The 19,967-nt window shown below is 43.2% G+C and overlaps 1 protein-coding gene across 1 annotated transcript in view; it reads right to left on the reverse strand.

Annotated features, from left to right (window-relative positions):
* The window catches only part of qm (geranylgeranyl pyrophosphate synthase quemao), a 146,173-nt gene that overhangs the window by 47,443 nt on the left and 78,763 nt on the right, over positions 1–19,967 (reverse strand). The window contains exons 4-5 of the mRNA XM_080286007.1: positions 7,251–7,371; positions 1,404–1,543 (exon numbers count right to left, since the gene is read on the reverse strand). Coding sequence (XP_080142133.1) covers positions 1,404–1,543; positions 7,251–7,371 — 261 coding nt within the window. The remainder of the gene's footprint in view (positions 1–1,403; positions 1,544–7,250; positions 7,372–19,967) is intronic.

A 19,967-nucleotide genomic window follows, 5' to 3' on the forward strand; every position in this document is an offset into this window, starting at 1 on the left:
AGCGATGCCTGGGACGTCCTCTCTCTCCGGCTGTTCGTGTGTGTGTGTGTGTGTGTGTGTGTGTGTGTGTGTGTGTGTGTGTGTGTGTGTGTGTGTGTGTGTGTGTGTGTGTGTGTGTGTGTGTGTGTGTGTGTGTGTGTGAGTGAGTGAGTGGGAAGTGAGTGAGTGAGTGGGTGAGCAGTGAATGAGGATGGTCTGTGAGTGAATGTGGTGAGTGAGTGAAAGTGGCGAGTGAGTCAAAGCGGTGAGTGAAAGTGAGTGAGTGAGAGAGTGAGACTAGGAGGGGAGTTGTAGGGCTGTTTGGCTTTATCGCTTTCCCTGTCCCCCTACCCTCCCCCACCTCTGCTTGTCTCCCTCCCCATCACCCCACCCTCCCACCAGCCCCACTTGGCAACTGCCAGCTGCCTGTCAGACTGTCACTATCAGTTGCCCCCTGAAGCATCTCAACACCACACGTCCCACCAACCTACCCTTCTGCATGTGAAGTTTAATGTGCCATTTTCTAGCAATAGTACTGCTTATGAGGATAATACTGTAACAATACCTATGGTGTTTCTGTGTCAGTCTCTACTGACTCAGTAAGGTATACGAGACTTTGAGTGTGGATCTGGAATGCATCTCTGCCTTTTCTTCAGTATCTTATGGGGAAAATTGCTTCAATATCTGACATACTTGCTGATCGAACACTCCTATTGGTACACAACCCTGTCGGATATCGGGGTACAGGTGTATGCAGAAAAATTCAGTGACACTTTAGCTGCGTAACTGGAGGAACCACTGTATTCCATTCCAAAGTTCTCATAAGCCTCCACCTTACAGATGCCATTCCTCCTGCTTGTGACTTTAGTTGATCTGAAAAAGTTTTTCTGTATGACCAATAACTTAGAATGTTTTACATGAGTCATTATTCGAGTTTCATGCACAAGCATACCATACGTGACTAATTTATATTACTATAATGAAGAGCTACAGGGATGTGATGGGACAATTTGTTTGTATAATAACAGAGTGTATTTAGGCAAATTTTTAAGGACATGGAGCAAAGACCATTAAAAAAATAAATAAAGTTTGAGACTCCCTTAACCAAAGCATCTGGTACCTTAAGTAGAACTATACAATATACTGTAAATATAATTAAAGTATGATATAAAGATAACTCAAATGTGGCATCTTTTAACTTAGCCACATACAATATTTACAAAAATGGATTACCCTGTATTTTAATGAATTCTGAAAAGACTGTAAAAATCAAAGACTAAAAACTGAGTGGTATCTCTTTTAACTGAATAGGTCATCATGCACAAGCCAGAATAAATTACACTAACTAGTATGGCCATCAAGTACTATACATGGGCTAAGGAATTATTATTAAATTACAAAATCAAATTTGTTGCATGCCTAACCTCCTTCATACAGAGGTTAGCGTAGTCATCTCTAATCTGGAAGTATAGTCCAAGGATGCCTGTGATTGCAGAGAAGTCATCCTGTACCTCACTGAAGAGCTGCATCAAGCGAATAGCCAGACCAAACAGTCCTCCGGTCTCTGAGTAACATCAAAGGAAAAGAAATTATGTTCAAGATATTTATGGCAATTCCCTTCAAACACTTGAGGCAAAGTAGTACAGTAACAATAACACTTCTGTTAATAATATATAATGTTTGTACAGGTAATACAGAAATCTAAAACACCAGTTTGGATGAAAGTCAAATACTTTTTGCATTGTTCTAAATCACTAAAATGCAAATGGAATTTTCTATTATCAAGTAACGTCACCACCAGTCACCAACCCTTATACTGTATATGCTTGACTTTGATATTCTTGCCTAATTCCACTACATCCCACACGTGGTACTATGGTGGTGGTAGGTGGTGACCACTAACCACTCATTTGATGTAGTGCTATTTCTTCCTTCCCCTTTCTCATTCTATCTTTGTGTCTGACCTCTCTTCCTACTTCTCCTTTTCCTTCCTATTAATTTATATTACTCTTCCTTCCACTTAACTTGGCTCTACACTGAGTGACAAGCCTAATGGTTTCCTATAACCCAGGGAACTTTTTACAATGGTGGATGGTAGCCATGTAACCAAATTACTGGATGAAGTGCAGCCTGCTATGGTGTCCCTGCTTAATGGGTGGAGACACAAAGGCAATGTCCATTCAGGAACCAAACCTCCACACTATTCTTCGCTACTAGCTGTGGAAAGGTGCTGTCAGCCACACAAGGATGGCCCTGGTCGATGGGTTAGCTTAGCCAGACAGTCCGGGGTTGATCAACAAAAATATCTGGTGCTATGGGACTGTCTTTTTTTCTGTCGTTACCGGGTAGCTAATAATTTTAATTTTTTTCAATAAATGCTTCCTCTTTGGAGAGGAGAAAGTGTCAAACCCATGACATATTACACGGGTGATAAGAAAAATCAATAGACTCATAGTACTGAGAGGAGGGTGCACTGATTCTTGTCACCAGTTTTTATTGCTTCATGAGGAAAGATGACCTTCTTCCATGGTTGTAAATATCTTGCCCACTCATTCACATCATGTGCTGTACAACACTTCCCATTGTTCTTTCTGTGGACGTGCCAAGAACCAACACATTTTACAAAGACTGCACTGTGTTGCCATCTCTCCTTGTGCTCTGGTTATTCTCTATTTTTGCACTTTCCCAAAGGGGACTCATTCTGTTTTTAGCTGCCTAATTCTTGAAGCAAATGGAGGCAGGCCCGAGTATACAAATGGTTTGTACTACCAAAAACAAGATTCTTTCATAAAACGTCACAAACCAGAAGTTATAGTATGGGTTCAATATGGACACATCAGGTGGCCTGTCAGGGTTACTCTTGTTTGAATTACCCTAACCTTACTGCAGTCCAAAACCAATATACCTAACGTCCATAGCCATCTAAAACACCATTATACGGCCATCATAAATACTTGCAGAGACATCATTAAGCATAAAACATGGTGAAATCACATGCCAGTCAATCTTTGTTTCTCACTGCTTCAACTTTGCCAGCTCCACTTTTTGAGACAATATCCCACAAAATATAATTTACAGTAGCCTTAATTTTTATTAAGGTCCAGTAAGTACTAACAGTGGCCAAAAAAAAAAAGGTTTTAGACATACATGAAGGTCTGTTCCTGCCTGTCCAGTTAGCCAGCCTGCAATGCGCTCACTCCCTCCATAAATGCCCCATACCTGTGCAACTCTTTCCTTGTCCCAAAGAGAGGTTTTAGACACCAATGGATGCAATGTGTTTTCCCCTGTGAAGTTCACCTTCCATCCACCCGGTCAGTTAGCCTGTTCCACACTCATTCTTACCCTCCCATTCTCCCATGCCTATACCACTGCTGCACCACTCTTTTCACATACTAAAGGAAGGTTCTGGACACCCTTGGAAGCAACGTGTTTTCACCCGCGAGGTTCACTTCCCTCCCAAACAACTAGACAGTCAGCTTCACGCTTACCCCCCATTCCCTCCCCCTTACCCAAACCACTCTCTCCACCTCCTCTTTGCATTTCATCACCACATGACAAAGAGTCTACCTCACTTGCAAAATCTATCTATATATAGCTAGATGCCTTAATCCTGTAAGGGGTATCCACAAACAAATTGCTTCCATGTCGCCCTGTCCCCCGCCATTTCGCTGCCTTACCCCCTGTTTACATCCCTCTCTCTCTCATATACCTTTCCACTCCATCCCTCCAGTTCATCCTCAGTCTCCAACTACCTCTCCCCCACTCAACCTCCCTCACATACACTCTCATCATTAGTCTCTAGTTCTCCATCCTCTACACATGTCCAAGCCATCTCAATGCATTTCTTCTAATGCTTTCTATCACATCCACATCTACACCACAACACTCCTTCGCTGTCTCTCCATGTAACTCCACATGGTCCTCTCAAATAACTGATTTCCACTGCTCTCACCCATGACTTGTGTCCTTCCAACAAGGTCCAAGCTTTGCTTCCATTTGTTAAAGTTGGTATCACAGTACTATCATGCAGTGACTTTTTTACTTTCATGCTCACTTCCTTATTTCTTATCATTGCCTTCAAAGAACCAGCAATGCTTCTTCCCTGTTGAACATTTTCAAGCATTTCATCCTCCAAATTTCCATCCTTACTCATCACACTACCCAGTACTTAAAAGCACTCACAGTTTCCATTTTCTCATCATCCAACCTCACTGTGCACTCACTAAATTTCTCTGGAAGACCACAACTTTACTCTTCCCTACATTCACCTTCAGATTCTATTTCTTACACACTCTCCCATGCTCATTCATCACCTTGCAGTTCCTCTTTGTCTTACTTAACGGTACAGTATCATCTGCAAACAAGAGAACGGGAAGCTTCCGAATGCTGCCCTCTCTCATTAGGGTTTTGCCAACATCCACTGCCCTACCTTGTATTTCTTTTTTAACACCATCCATATACAGATTGAACAATCATGGAGACATGACACATCCCTGTTTCAATCCAACATTCAGACAGAAAAATTCACACAGTTCACCATCCATACGCACTGTCTTAGCGCCTTCGTACATACTCCTCACAGCATTCAACAGCTATCCATTTACTCCACATATTCTTAATAGTTAATGCATTCCATGTCTATCCACTCTGTCATATGCTTTCTCCAAATCCATGGAGGTTGCATACAACTTCTTTCCCTTCCCACTTTTCTACTTAAGACCTTAGGATGAATATCTGAACAAGCAGCTTTATGCTTTCTTTTGGGTAATGATTAAAAAAAAAAAAAAAAAAAAAAAAAATACACAGTAAACTCTCAATTATCCATCATTACAATATCCGGCACAGCTCTCTTGGCTCTATTAAAGCAATATCTAGGAAAATTATGCAACATCCGGTTCTGAAACGGGCCATAACCGGTGGTCCAAGGCAACATCCAGCACTGAGGAGCATTAACCAGCTCATAAGAGCTAGCCTACCGGCACCAAGGAAAAAAACTCAAAACTCGGGAGCCAAGAAAACACCTGCTATGAGCCAACCAATCAGAAGCTGTTGAGGACGAGTCTCACCCTGTGACCTGAGAATACCGCCATGCTCTCATTCTTGCCAGTGGATGTCGTACAGTGAAGAAACGCCTATGCGCTCCAATCTCCTGACCATGTGGTCGCAAAACCCTAGTGTTGTTACTGTACTTACGTTGTGGTGTCCCATCCTTGTATGTTCAGGGTACTGTACATACTATTCTGCTGTTTATTGTGAAGGTCATGTGCTACTGCTCTACTGTGTGTGTGTGTACAGTACTGTTTACGAGTGCAAGTGCGAACCCCCAAGCGCAGTTTCTCCCCAAGTGTCTCACCTGTGATCTCAAAGAGCTCACTACTAGGTTGTGCATGATGGCTGAGTTTGTGGCTTTTGTGGTGGTGTCCTGGGCACTGCAGGTCCTACTGGCATTGTGTTTTCTCCTGGTCATTGTCTCCATGGCACCTCAACCGGCTGCTAAGAGGTGTTGTGTTGTTTTCTCCATGGAGAAGAAGATGGTGATAACTGAGAAGATGGAGCAAAGGCTGGACCATCGCAAGACCAATGGAGCATTTTGACATACCCCCGACCACACTGCAGGATTTGCGGAGTACTAGCACTCCATCAAGACATTCTTCCAAGGTCAACACAGCGAGATTGTGCGACAGAATGAATGCAAGATGATGGCCCAGCCACACTTTTGTGAACTTGACCAGGCCTGTCTGAAGTGGTTTTGGCAACAGCATGGCAGTGGCGTGACTGTGCATCCTGTCAAGCTGAAGGCTGCAGCCACCAAGTTCGCTGAGCAACTGGGGATCGCGAATTTTAAGGCCTCTGAAGGTTGGTTGACTCGGTTCAATCTTCAACATGGGCTGTGTAACAAAATGAACTACGGTGACGTGCTGGATATAGACACTGAGGGAAATGATGAGTTTTGCACCAAGCTTAAAAACCTGATTGACGAAGAAGGGTTATGTTTCAATCAGGTTTATAATGCTGGTGAAACTAGTTTTTTCTTCAGGTCAGTCCCAACTAATACCTTGGCTGACAAGAAAGAGGTCATTACCTGGTTGTAAGGTAAGCAAGCAGTGAGTCTGTTTTGTGCTGTGCCAATGCGACAGGCTCCCAGTGTCTGAAACCTGTTGTAGTGGGGCACACCAAATAGCCACATTGACTCCAGGGGTTAAAGGATCATCTCCCAGTAATTTATTTCCACTCACTGAAGGCTTGGCTTACAGCCAGAATCTTCAAAGACTGAATCTTCAGTCATGCTGTGAAGGGGATTATCTGTTATCAAACAGTGAGTCTTGGCCTTCCTCGTGACCAACTGAAGGCTCTGCTGCTCCTGGACAACGCTCCTGCTCAACCTTCAGAGGCAGAGTTGGCTGGAGATGGAGGTCAAATTAGTGTCATGTTTTTGCCCCCTAATTTGACTGCAATTTTGCAACCCATGGACCAAGGTATTGTTGCGGCAACAAAGCGGCTGTACTGGAAGAGGTTTATGGAAAACATGACGGTTGTGCTCCAGGAAGAAGAGGAGGCAGCCCAAGGTATGGAGATAAAAGTGTCATCATAAGACTGAAATTAATATATGAAGCAGTGGTATGGTCACCATATTTCAGGAAACATTTTAATAAGATTGAAGAAGTACAGAGGATGGCCATTATGATACCAAGCTTGATAGATGTCTCATGAGGAGAGGATGGAGAAGCTAAAAACCAATTTTAAGTGAGAGAAGTATGGGAGAGGTTTTGATTATGATTTTTAAAAGTGTTTGCAGACTAACTAAAATTAAAATGGATAGATCTCTTTGTGAAAGATGATGGAAGGACAAAAAAAAATATGAGTAAGGCTGAGGAACAGTAATGTCGAAATGATATAAAAAAAAAAAAAAAATCTTTTCAAGTGAAAGTACAAGTTTTTATAACAGCTTGGAATAGGTCTGGCAAGCAAAGAGTGTCTGTGCTCAAAATTAGACTTGATAAATGAAAAGAATGGAGAAAGGGCAACACAAGCTTAACACAAATTCTGCATATCACAACTAGGTAAACACATAGTCATGCATGCATGCATGTATACACACACACACACGAACACACACACACACAGCTGAAGTTAACTTCAATTGGTAGGCTTTATTCCTCCTCTCTCTCCACAATTCGTATCATCCTAACCTAATGATGATATCAGCTTTACAGGCGGCATATTCATTCACTTCATATAATTTAATGGTTTACCATGTTACTATCACTTACTTCTGATGGTCATTTGTTTGTACTCATCCTCTGAGGGACACGTGAAGGAGTCCCTCCAGTATATCTCCATGCCCTGTCCTCGATGGAGTTCCAACAACTGCTGACAAAACACTGTGGTAGCCTGCCAAAAACACATTAAACTGAATAGCGGTACCAACAAATTTCTGTGCCCAACACTGTTATAACATGTATTATAGAAGCTATGTCATACCGGTACGCAGAATGGTAATTACTATAAAATGCCGATCTAAATAAATCTTTACAGGTAATTTGTGGTTGGTGGGGCACCCACCATCCACTCACATGTCAGGTGACCAGACAGTGAGTGACAAGCCAAATGGTTTCCTGTAAACCAGGAAATAATTTACTACATTGATTAGTACCCATTTAACAAAATGATGCCTGATGATTCAGTATGCAAAGGCTCCCCAACCGGATGGCACCAGTAAGGATGTATGGTTCATGCAATGGATGGTTGGAGTTTACTGTTCACATACTGAGAGGAAGAATGTAGTATACAGTATAAGGCAGCAAATTAGATGAAGAGAGAAAAAAGGGATATCATAGGTGAGTAGTGTGAAAGAATGCTGGAGGAAAGGTAGTGGTGGACAGTGAGGTTCTTAAAGATGCCTGGAGAGAGCATTATAATTGGTTGCTGAATGAGGAGTCTGACTGGAAGAGGGAAGGTTTGGAGTCAGTAGATCCAATGTGTGGCCCTTGGCCTTTGATTGATACTGCTACTGTAAGAAGGGCAATAGGCAGGATGCAGTTACGGAAGGTGGTGAGTGTGCTTGGTTTGAAATGTTGATGGTCTCATGATATACAGGAGTGAGTTTTGTTACCGATTTGATAAATTCAGTTATATATGAGTGTACTGTCCCAAATGACTGGCTGAAGAGTGTGACTGTAAATGTGTATAAGGGGAATGGTGATGCCCGGGGAAGTAGAAATTACAGAGATAGAAGCATAAATTTTTGGATCAGATAATGAAGATAATGGAGAGTCCTAAAAGTTATGATAAGGGAAAGAGTGAACTGTGATGAGATACAGTCTGGGTTTATGCCCAGCAAAAGGACCACTGATGCCATATTCATTGTCTGACAGCTTCATGAAAAATATATAGGAAAGAAAAGGGAGCTGTACTTTGTGTTTGTTGATTTCGAGATGGCCTCTGACATAGTCTCTAGGGAGGTGGTGAAGTGAGCAATGAGAAAGCTTGGGATAGAAGAGTGGCTGGTTGGAGTAGTTATAACTATGTATGTGTGTGCTCCCACCCAGGTGAGAGTGAATGAAGATTTGAGTGATGAGTCTTCTGTCAATGTTAGCGTACATCTGGGATCAGTCCTGAACCCCTTATTGTTTGTCATGCTGCTTGAAGCTCTCTCACATGACTTCAGAAATAGACTTCCATGGGAGATGCTATATGCTTATGACTTGGTGCTGACTGCAGAGAATGAAACAGAAGCAGAAGAAAGAATCAGGAAGTGAAGAAATGGAGTAGGGCACAAGGGTCTGAGAGAAAACTAGGATAAAACAAAAATGATGATATCCAGGGCTGGAGTGTGACCAGGTGCAGTTTGCCACAAGAGTGTGCGAAGCCGCCCCGTCTTATGCAGTTTTTTTGATGGGTGCATGGGAGATGTAGTGGTATTAGAGGTAGGCTGAGAGATAATGCTGACTTTATGTGTGTGGTGTGTCGGGGAGAGCATGTGGAGACTGTCCAGCGTGAAAGGACTGATCTTGCTGTAAGTCTCTTGAGTGTGTGGACGAGTTTTGTCATTTAGGGGAATTGGGACAGTCTCTGAGCTTGGATGGCTAATGTAGATTAGTTTAATACATCATTAAATTTCCGCCAAAAGAGAGACTGACACGAACAAAACAAGTGTCAAGTATATATCGAATGTATCAGGAGGCAAGAAATAACTTGGCTTTGTAGTAGCTTCATTAAAAATGATGAAAATAATTATATAAGTGCCAGGTTTTCAAAATTCAGGCCTCATTTCCGGGGAAATAAAACAACAAAACCAATGTGTTCTCATCTGTTATAATATTACTATGAAGCTTTTTCAATACTTCAATAGTGTATAATGATATTTTGCCACACATGTTCTCACATCAACAGAGAAAAATCACAGTAATTTAACAAGTACTCAGGACAGAGAAGCTGTTAATGGTGGTGGCCTCTAGCAGTAGGCAGCTCACAAGTCCCCCATTGCTCCTACAGGGCAATCCTGTGCAGGGAGTCACTGTTCTTTTATCGCAGACAACACCCTGTCACAACAATGTGAGTCATGGGGAAAAGTGTGGAGGTATGCTTCCCGGATAGACGCCGCATTTGCATCTCTCCACTCAGTTTACATGGGCACCACAGTCAGCTGTACATCATCCCATAATTTGATTATATGGTTACCACCCAGCATCGTAAGCGGTTTCCAGGGTTGCAGAAAACCATAAGGCTTGTCATTCAGCGTACAGTCACCTGAAGTGAAAAGAAGAGTAATAAAATGTGACTGAGAGAATGGGAAAAATAGCAAAAGAGGAGGAGATACAGAAAAAATGATAAAGGTGAAGGAAAAAGTATATCAACTGAGTGGATGACAGTCACCCCCACTTACCACAAATCTGTATATGAGATCAGTATGAAATGATAAAGTACAATGGTGGTCAAATGTTGTGTCCCACTCCTAACCACAATATGCTATCTATCTATCTATATACCTAGGCTGCTTCCCCCAAGGAAAGGGAGGTAGCCGAGACAGGACGACACACTCCCAATTTACTCATCCATTCAAACACATTCATTCGCATCTTAGCCCCAAAGGGGAGAAGGGACAGATCCTCACCGCACCACACCACACGAGGGTCAACTGTGCAGTACAATCAGTGATATCTGCAGCAGGGCCCGACAGCTGAGCTGGTTTACCCCTGCCACATCATAATAGACCCATCCCCTTACCCACACCTGACCTGATCAGCTGATCAGACAAATGCAGGAGAATATCCCCTCAGGGCTGCGTCATCATTTATTCATTCACAAAATCTCTCCATTCATTTCTATCATGCACAGCCACTCTTCCTTGCTCAACAGACATCCCTCTCGCATCCAACGCTCTCTTCACACTGTCCATCCATCCTATTCGTCGTCTTCCTCTCAGCCTTACACCTCTCACATACCTAGTTATCTTTTTCACCAATCACTCATTATCCATTCTCTCCATATGCTCAAATCATCAAAACACCCTCTGCTCAACTCAATCAGCCATCTCCTGCACAACTTCAGTTCTCCTTCGCACTTCATCATTTCTCACTCGATCTATATGCATCACTCCACACATACTCCTCAGACACCTCATCTGCATTACCTTCAAACTTTTCCTCTCTGCTACACCCATATTCCATGTTTCAGCCCCATATAACGCAGTCGGCACCACAACACCCTCATACACCCTTCTCTTTACATCAATTCTAAATGAACGACATCTACACACTTTTTTCATTCCTCCCAGCACCTTTCCTACTTCATTCATTCTAAACTTCATTTCTGCATCTATTCTTCCATCCACAGCAACATGTGACCCGAAATACTTAAAACACTCTACCTCCTCAAGCGACTCACCATTCAAAACTATATTCATCCTCCTGCCATCTACCAACCTCGTACACTTCATCACTTTACTCTTATTCTCATTTACTTTCAATTTCCTCCTTTCACACACCCATCCAAACTCCTCTACCAACTGTCTCAATCTCTCCTCTGAATCAGCCACCAGTGCAGTATCGTCTGCAAACAGCACCTGCTTCAGATTCCACTCTCTACTATCAATATTCACCAGACTCAGACCTCCACCTAACACTCTTGCATCCACCTCCCTTACAACACCATCCATATAAATATTAAACAACCAAGGCGACATCACACATCCCTGCCACAGCCCCATTCTCACAGGAAACCAATCACTCAAAGTATTTCCCACTCTTACACACGCCCTACTATTTACATAAAAACTTTGCACTCTTTTTAGTAACCTACCATCAAGTCCATACAATCTTTAAACAGTCCACAAAGCCTCCCTACCAATTCTATCATACGCTTTCTCTAAATCCATGAATGCCCAAAACACAGCCTTATCTTTTGCTAAATACTTTTCACACACCTGTCACACAGCAAACACCTGATCCACACATCCCCTCCCTCTCCTAAAGCCACACTGCTCATCACCAGTCACCCCCTCTGTACCCTCTCTCTCTTAATTTTACTCTCTACCATACACCTAACCTACAACACTCAACAGACTTATACCCCTAAAGCTAGTACATTCATACTTATCACCCTTACCTCTATACAATGGGACCACACAAGCACTTGTCCAGTGAACTGGCACTATACCTTTCACAATGCACACATTCAACGATCCTTCTAACCAGTCAACAATAGTAGCTCCACCACCTTTCAGGCATTCCACAGCACACCCACCCATGCCCGCAGCTTTCCCTGTTTTCATCTCCTTTACTGCCTCCTGCACTTCCTCCTTCGAGATCAAAGAATCATTCAAATCTCCCAACACATTTATTCCTTGCACCCTTCCATCCGCCACACTCTCAGCCTCCCTTTCCTCCTCTACATTTAACAATCTTTCAAAATACTTCGTCCATCTCTACCTTACGGCATCCATCTCAATTAACCCCTAAAGTCCTAATCGTAATTGATGCGATTTGAGTTTTATGCCAAAATGCCTAGTCACATCAACTGAGCGGGGCCTATAAAAAACTGCGGAGCGCTTCCTCCACCCCGATAATGACGTACATGGCTTCAGGCCAATGAGAACTCACCCCTGAGTGGCGTGAGGGGGGATCGGACCAACCCGGGCGGTGGGGGGACACTCCCCCTCTGGGCTGCCTCCATGCCACACTCTACCCCACTCTCTCACTCCCTCCTTGTCCCCCATCACTCTCCCACCCCTCCACACACCTGCATCTCTCCTTCCACCACCACCTGTGTCCCTTCCTACCCACTCTTGCCTCTCCTGCCACCCTTCTAGCCTTGTGTCCCCCCTGAACCCCACCCCATCCCTTCCTTAATGTCCCTCAGTACCCTCCCACAGACCCCTGAGAGATATCAGGCCGCCAAGATGTTACAGAACACACTGAAGCACTTTCTTTTCGTGTGAAAAGTTGGTTATTTTTCCAACCACTGTACCTATAGGCCTACTCCCCACAGCCTACATTATCTCCCCACAGCCTAGTAATCTCCCCACACCTACATAAACCTGTTTTCATGGTTGGTGTGACAAAACACTTTGAAATGACCTGTTTCAATGTGGAGTTATTAAAATTTTCACGTTTTAGAGTGTTTTCAAGGGGTAACTATTATAAACTTTTTTTACCTTTGATGCATGAATGTGCAGTAACCATTTGGCCTACAGGGGTGTGGATTGTGTTGTCAGGTGTGTAAATTCTTCCTCTTTAGCCAGAATACAATCAATTTGCCCTTGGTGAAAGTCACCAAAACACCCCCGAATTGCGGTTGTGGGAGGTACCCTGCCTGAAATAATTGCGGTCTTTAGGAGTTAACATCCTTCCATCCTCTGCTTTTACTTGCTCCTCCTTCCCAGACTCTCCCTTTTAAACCCTTTTCACCTCCTTCCAAAACATTTTCTTATTCTGCTGAAAATTCTCAGTCAACCACCTACCCCACCTCTCATCTGCTGCCACATTAGCATCATGCACAGCTCTTCTCGCCCTATTCCTTTTTTCCTTATACCTCTCATATGACACCTAATCCTTCCTCTGCAGCTACACTTCATATGCACGTCTCTTCTAAGCCAACCCATACTTACTTCCTCACACCACCATTCACTTCCTTTTGTTACACCACCATCCACTCGTCTCACACCACACACCTCTTCTGCATGTGCCACCACAGCACTCTTAAACAACTGCCAGTCCTCCTCCACACTGCCATTTTCCTGATCTTTCACTGCATTCCACTCGTCTTTCAATTTCTCCTGATCTATCTATTTATCTATTACCAGACGCCTCAATCCCATTTGGGGTGGCCACAAACAAATCGCCTCCAAATCGCCCTGTCCCCCGCCATTTCACTGCACTGCTCCCAACTCACACCCCCCTCTCTCATATACCTCTCCACCCCATCCCTCCATCTCATCCTCAGCCTCCCCCTTCCTCTTCCCCCCTCCACCTCACTCACATACACTCTCTTCGTCAGTCTTTCGCCCTCCATCCTCTCCACATGGCCAAACCACCTCAGTGTGTTCCTCATAACGCTTCCTATCACATCCACATCCACACCTCAACGCTCCTTTATATCCTCATTCATCAGCCTGTCACTCCATGTGACTCCACAGGCTCCTCTTAAATAACTCATTTCCACTGCGCTCACTCTTGACTTGTGTCCTTCCAACAACGTCCAAGCTTCACTTCCATACGTTAGAGTTGGTATCACAATACTGTCATGTACAGTAGAAGTCCGAATTTTCGGCATCTATGGGACCAGGCAAGTGCCGAAAAATCAAAATTGCCGAATTATCGAAAACCCTACCCACTCAGTACCTTATATGTTTCGGTGAACACTATCATCATTACTCACATCATTACAAATGTGTTTGGAGAGAGTACTGTATACTGTTTGATACTGTACAATACTGTAATGAATACAGTTCTATACATGAATATGAAAAATAAAGAAATTAGTGAACATACTGTATATAAATGTAATGGTACAGTAGGCCTACAAGTTCACATGCACTTACCTAAACTTATAGTAGGTTCCTTATTTACATATGTACAATAGAAGGGGTTGATTGGAGTCTGCTACTGCTGGAAGAAGTCCCCAGCAGTAGAGGGTCCTGCAACAGGCTCTAAGGACTCTTCTCCCTGTTGCTGCGGCAGCAGAGCTTGAGGTTCAGAGACTGCTGTTGGTGATGGACAGGAGGGAGCAGAGGAGCTTACGTTAAACTCATCCATAATCTGTTTCCTACTCATGCCAGCCTCTAATTTTTTCAACAGCTCAATTTTCCGAGCAATAGTCAACATCTTATGTGTACGCTTCTTGCTAACACCAGTTAACTTTCCACATGTGGAGGCCATTTTCAAAGCACACAGAAGATGTTTATACTGTTCACAACACACGGCTGGTCCACTCAGGTGTTACAAAGCTCCTGTCTGATGTTACGGTGCTTACAGCACACTCGAATAGTAATTTCAGAGGTATTTCGGTACGAAGTTCACAAAGCACACAGAAGAATCAAGAGAAGTTGGCAGCAGCACGGCAACAACTCGGAAGAATGGCGTAAGAATGGCGAAACAGATTCTCTTTCCCATGCTAGACTCACTACATGTTTGTCCTCTCTTTATGCTATAGGAGAAAGAGCTAGCCTCTGAGCTTCATGGCAGTGGTAGACTCGTTCCATCACTTTCACTATCTCACTCACTAAGGCGGGTAAAGGCGGGTAGCTAGCTGGCGAGCCTCATGGAGAATTTCAAGACTGACGAAAAAAATTGGAGAATCTGCCGAACGATCCGAGATTTTCGTAAATGGGACTATTTCTCAAAACTGCCGAAATGTCAGATTTGCCGGGGATTTGGATGACGAAATATTGGACTTTTACTGTAGTAACTTTTTCACTTCCATGCTCACTTCCCTGTTTTTTATCACTGCTTTCAAAGAACCAGCAACCTTTCTTCCCTGCTGTACCCTTTCAAGCACTTCACCCTCCAAACCTCAATCCTTACTCATCACACTACCCAAGTACTTAAACGTACTCACATTTTCCAATTCCTCACCATCCAACCTCGCTGTACATTCACTGACTTCACCCCTCTCAAAGAACATCACTTTACTCTTCCCTACATTCACCTTTAGATTCCGTTTCTTACACACTCTCCCAAACTCATCCACCAAGCCTTGCAGCTCCCTTTCGTCTTCACTGAACAACACAGTATCATCTGCAAACAACAGTACAGGGAGTTTCCAAACACTATCCTCTCTCACCAGGGCCACTCCAATATCCATTACCCTACCTTGTACCTCTTTTATTGCCCCATCCATGTACAGATTGAACAACCATGGAGACATGACACATCCCTGTTTCAACCCAGCCTTCAAAGAGAAAAATTCACTTAGTTCACCATCCACATGCACTGCAGCCTTAGCACCATCATACATACTCTTCACAGCATTCAACAACTTCCCATCTACTCTATATATTCTTAATACTTTCCACAATCCTTGTATATCCACCCTGTCATATGCTTTCTCCTAATCCATGAAAGCCGCATACAGCTTCTTTCCCTTCTCTAGAAACTTTTCCACTAAAGATCTAAGAATGAATATCTGATCTACACAACCTCTTCCCTTCCTAAAGCCTCCCTGTTCTTCTCAAACTAATTCCTCTGTTCTTACTCTAACTCTGTCAATAAGTATCCTACCATACACTTTTCCCATTATACTAAGAAGACAAATGCCCCTATGATTACAACACACTTCTTTTTCCCCTTTTCCTTTGTACAAGGGAATAATTATACCCGACTTCCAATCCTCCAGGACTCTACCTTCCTCCTCTACTACTATCTCTTCTCCATGCTTCAGCATTTCACCACACACTCCCATCAATTCCTGGGGCTTTCCCCAATTTAACTTTCTTCATTGCTTCCACAACTTCTATCCTACTGATTTCTTCCTGTCTTCTCACCTCTCTCCTTCTCCCAGCCATTCCGCAGCCACTTATACTCACATTACGTCCATCCTGTATGTTCAACAATTCCTTAAAGTGTTCTCTCCATCTGCTCACTCTTTCTCCCTTCTCCACTAGTAATCTACCATTTTTATCTTTCACTCCCCTGCTAACCTCACTTCCACCCTGTCTTACTCTCTTCACCTCTTTCCAGAACATTTTCTTACAGTCCCTCCCCTTTACACTCAAATTCCTTCCAAATTCCTCATCCACTCTCTTCATACTCTCTCTTACTAGTCTTTTCACCTCTCTCTTTCTTTCTACATATAATTCTCTCTTCCGCCTCTCAACTTCTTCCACGCCCCTATTTCTCATCCATTTACTGTATGCTTTCTTCTCTTGTGCCACAGTCTGTCTCACCTCTTCATTCCACCACGCTGTTCCTTGCACCCCCCTCCGTCTTCTCTTCCTCCCACACACCACATCACATGCTGCACATATTTCTTCTGTGAATATCTAAATACACCTTCCACGTCCCCCATCTGCTCCAATTCATATTTGCCCAATTGTTTAGGAAGTGGAGAGATGGTATGGGGCAAAAGGGTTTAAGGGTAAATGCAGATAAAACAAAAGTGATGATATCCAGGGTTGGTGGCGGTACTGTCAAAGACGAGGGAGAGTGGCCATGTGCAGTTTGCCACAAGGGCGTGGGAAGTAATTCCATCTTGGGCGGTGTGTGTGATAAATGGGTGCATAAGAGATGTAATGGTATCAGAGGTAGACTGTGAGATAATGCTGATTTTATGTGTACGGCGTGCCGGGGTGAGCAGGTGGAGATCGTCAGACGTGAAAGGATTGAACTTGCTGATGAATCTCTTGAGTGTGTGGAAGAGTTTTGTTATTTGGGAGACATGTTGTGTGCTGGAGGTGGGGCTGGAGCTGGCTCTGTGGCTAGGGTGAGAAGTGGTTGGAAGAAGTTCAGGGAGATTTTGCCTCTCCTGACATTGAGAGGGCTCTCCCTACGTGCTAAGGGGTCTTTGTATGCAGCATGTGTTAGGAGTGTAATGCTGTATGGCAGTGAGACCTGGGCAGTGAAGGAGGAAGACATTCGCCGGCTCAGACGTACAGAAATGACAATGATTAGGTGGATGTGCAGTGCGTCCCTGCGTCCAAGGCCTGGAGGGGCTGGGTTTACAATGGAAGAGTTGAGAGGTAGGATGGGACTGGAGTGCATTGGTGTTGTGATGAGGAGAGGTAGATTGAGGTGGTTTGGACATGTGGAGAGGATGGGGGATGATAATTGGGTGAGGAAGGTGAGAAGTGTTAATACTGGGGGTGGGGTTATGAGGGGAAGAACGAGAAAGACATGGGATGAGGTCATTAAGTGTGACCTTAGGGTTAAGGGACTGAACAGGGAGGCTGCAATGGATCGTGCAGCGTGGAGAGCTGCCATTAGGTGACCAAGGCCGACACATGCAAGCAAGTTGGAGCCTTTAAAAACGAAAACGAAAACGTTCCTCCACTTCTCTCTTATACTCTGCCTTTTTCTCATCCTCTTGTAACCTTTCTACTCTCCTTGCAACTACTCCTTCCTCTTGTCTTTCCCTTCTATTTCTCCATCTTACTTGGATCCTAATTCTGGCCACCACCAAGTAGTTGTCAGAAAGTCCACTCCCCCAAACTCTATAAGCTCTTGCATCCATTACACATCTTCGCATCCTTTCATTCACATACACATAATCAATCATTTCTCCTGATACTCTATCATTTTCTCTTTTTTATCCAACTCACTCACTTTCAAAACCTCCCTGCCACACCTAACTCTCCTAGCTCTCACCCATCTCTTACCTACTCTTAACTTTCCCTCCACCAAGTAATGGTCCCTCCACCCTCCCCTCTCAGAACTCTCACATAAAACAATCTTCCTATTACATTCCTGGACACAACCACTAGTCCATCAATGCTCTATCAACAACCCTTCCACCCTCCTGTCTCACCCATGTATACTTATAAATATCTTTCTTCTCAAACAAGGTACAGTATTTCCAATCACCACCTCTTGCTCAACGCACATCCATATCATTCGTTCCCCATTTCCATTTCTTCCACACACACCATGCATATCAACTACACCTTCAACTGCTACATTTCCCACTCTAGCATTCAGATCTCCCATCATTACCACATTCTTATTTGCTCCAAAACTCTGCAGACACTCATCAACATCATTCCAGAAAGACTCCCTCTGCTCTTCATCCCTTCCACTACCAGGCCCATATGAACTCACAAACACCCACAGCTCATGTTCAAATTTCGTTTTCACCCACATCAGTCTCGATGACACCTCCTTCCATTCAATCATACACTGCTGTATTTCCGGACTCACTAACAAGGCCACACCTTCTCTTGCCCTTCCTCTATCAACACCTGACAATCTTCCATTGACACTTCCAAACTTGGACCCACCTTTCCGTTTCATCTTCGTTTCACTCACAAACTCTCTGGCCTGTCTCTTTTTAGGAACTAAAAAACAGAGGAGGGGGTCCCTAGTCCCCTCACCCTGCCCCTCTTAGTCGCCTTTTATGACACGCAGGGAATACGGTGGCAGTATTCTTGCTAACACAACCTGGCTACAGATTAACCCTTACACCGCGGGCATGTTTACCAATGTTTTGCGTGTCCCGCGGGGTTATTCGGGCTCCGACAGACTCTCAAAAAATATATGCCAAAAATCAGTTATTAGTCCTAGAATATTAAAATTAAATATGCTTTTGGCACATACCTTCAGCTTTCTCCTGGGATGTTTGTTGAGCCTTCGTCGATTACCGTAGGACTTGTGGAGACCTCTGAAGTTGAGTAACGAAGTCTCCACTTTACACTTCCCGACAACCCGTAATATGATTATCACAGCCAGATATTAATACTATAAACACTACTCTATGATTATCAAGTAGTTTGGGATCCATACCCCCCCAAAAAAAACACTGTGAAAGCAATGAAAATTACGAGCGCATATGACCTTCCCACTTGCGCTAGTTCACTCTTGGTACTCTGTCATTTATTATTCATAAAACCCCTCACACTTTATATTTCTATTACTATATAACACTTATATATATCTGGAGTTTTTATCCATAGGTTTCCTTCAGTAGTAATAGTTTATTGTCACTGAAGTCATTCAATTTTTCATTCAGTAAAATATGTAGAGAGCCACGGATTCACTTTCACTGTTATAACATCAAGTATTTGTACTCATATTCTTATATTACTAATTACTTACATTACTATTTACATTTTCTATTGTATTTTCAATATTTACCCTTCTATTTTACTTACACTATGTTATTCATTGTCACTTTCAGTAAGATAAAACTATAATACATTGTTCAATCATATGTACTGAACATCCATTGGTTTCACTTGCTATTTACACATTATTTTCACATTACTTTCCTTTCCTACTTGCACTTTTAGAACTGCTTCTGGCTGTGGTAATCAAAGAAGCAGGTAACACATAGGGGAACCTGGCACTCAGCGCACTGCCAAGAAGTGCGATTGTGCTCAGGTGTTCTTACCTTACCTAATTGTTCTTACCTAATTGTATCTTTACAGGAATGAGTCAAGCTCGTACTGTCTCGTGTCTTAAACCATATTTATCGTACATATCCTTAAATTTATGAATTGTTTTGGCACACACTATTTCATTCGGTAGTGCATTCCATTGATCAATTGCTCTGTTTGGGAAACTGAATTTCCTTACGTCTTTATCACCTCTCTTCTTATGCGATTTTTTGCAGTGTCCTCTTGCTGATGCTTCTCCATATGTTAAGTAATCATTTATGTCTATTTTCTCCTTTCCTGATATGCATTTATATAGCATTATCATGTCACCTCTTTTCCTTCTCTCCTGTAGTGTTGGTAGATTCAGTTTATTTAGTCTTTCTTCGTAGCTTAGGTCCCTTAAGCTTGGTATCCATCTTGTAGCGGCCCTCTGAACTTTTTCAATCTTGTCTATGTGCTTTTT

Source organism: Coenobita brevimanus, chromosome 110 (genome assembly GCF_032717465.1).
Source record: "Coenobita brevimanus isolate Jiangsu-jjx chromosome 110, ASM3271746v2, whole genome shotgun sequence".
NCBI lineage: Eukaryota > Metazoa > Arthropoda > Malacostraca > Decapoda > Coenobitidae > Coenobita > Coenobita brevimanus.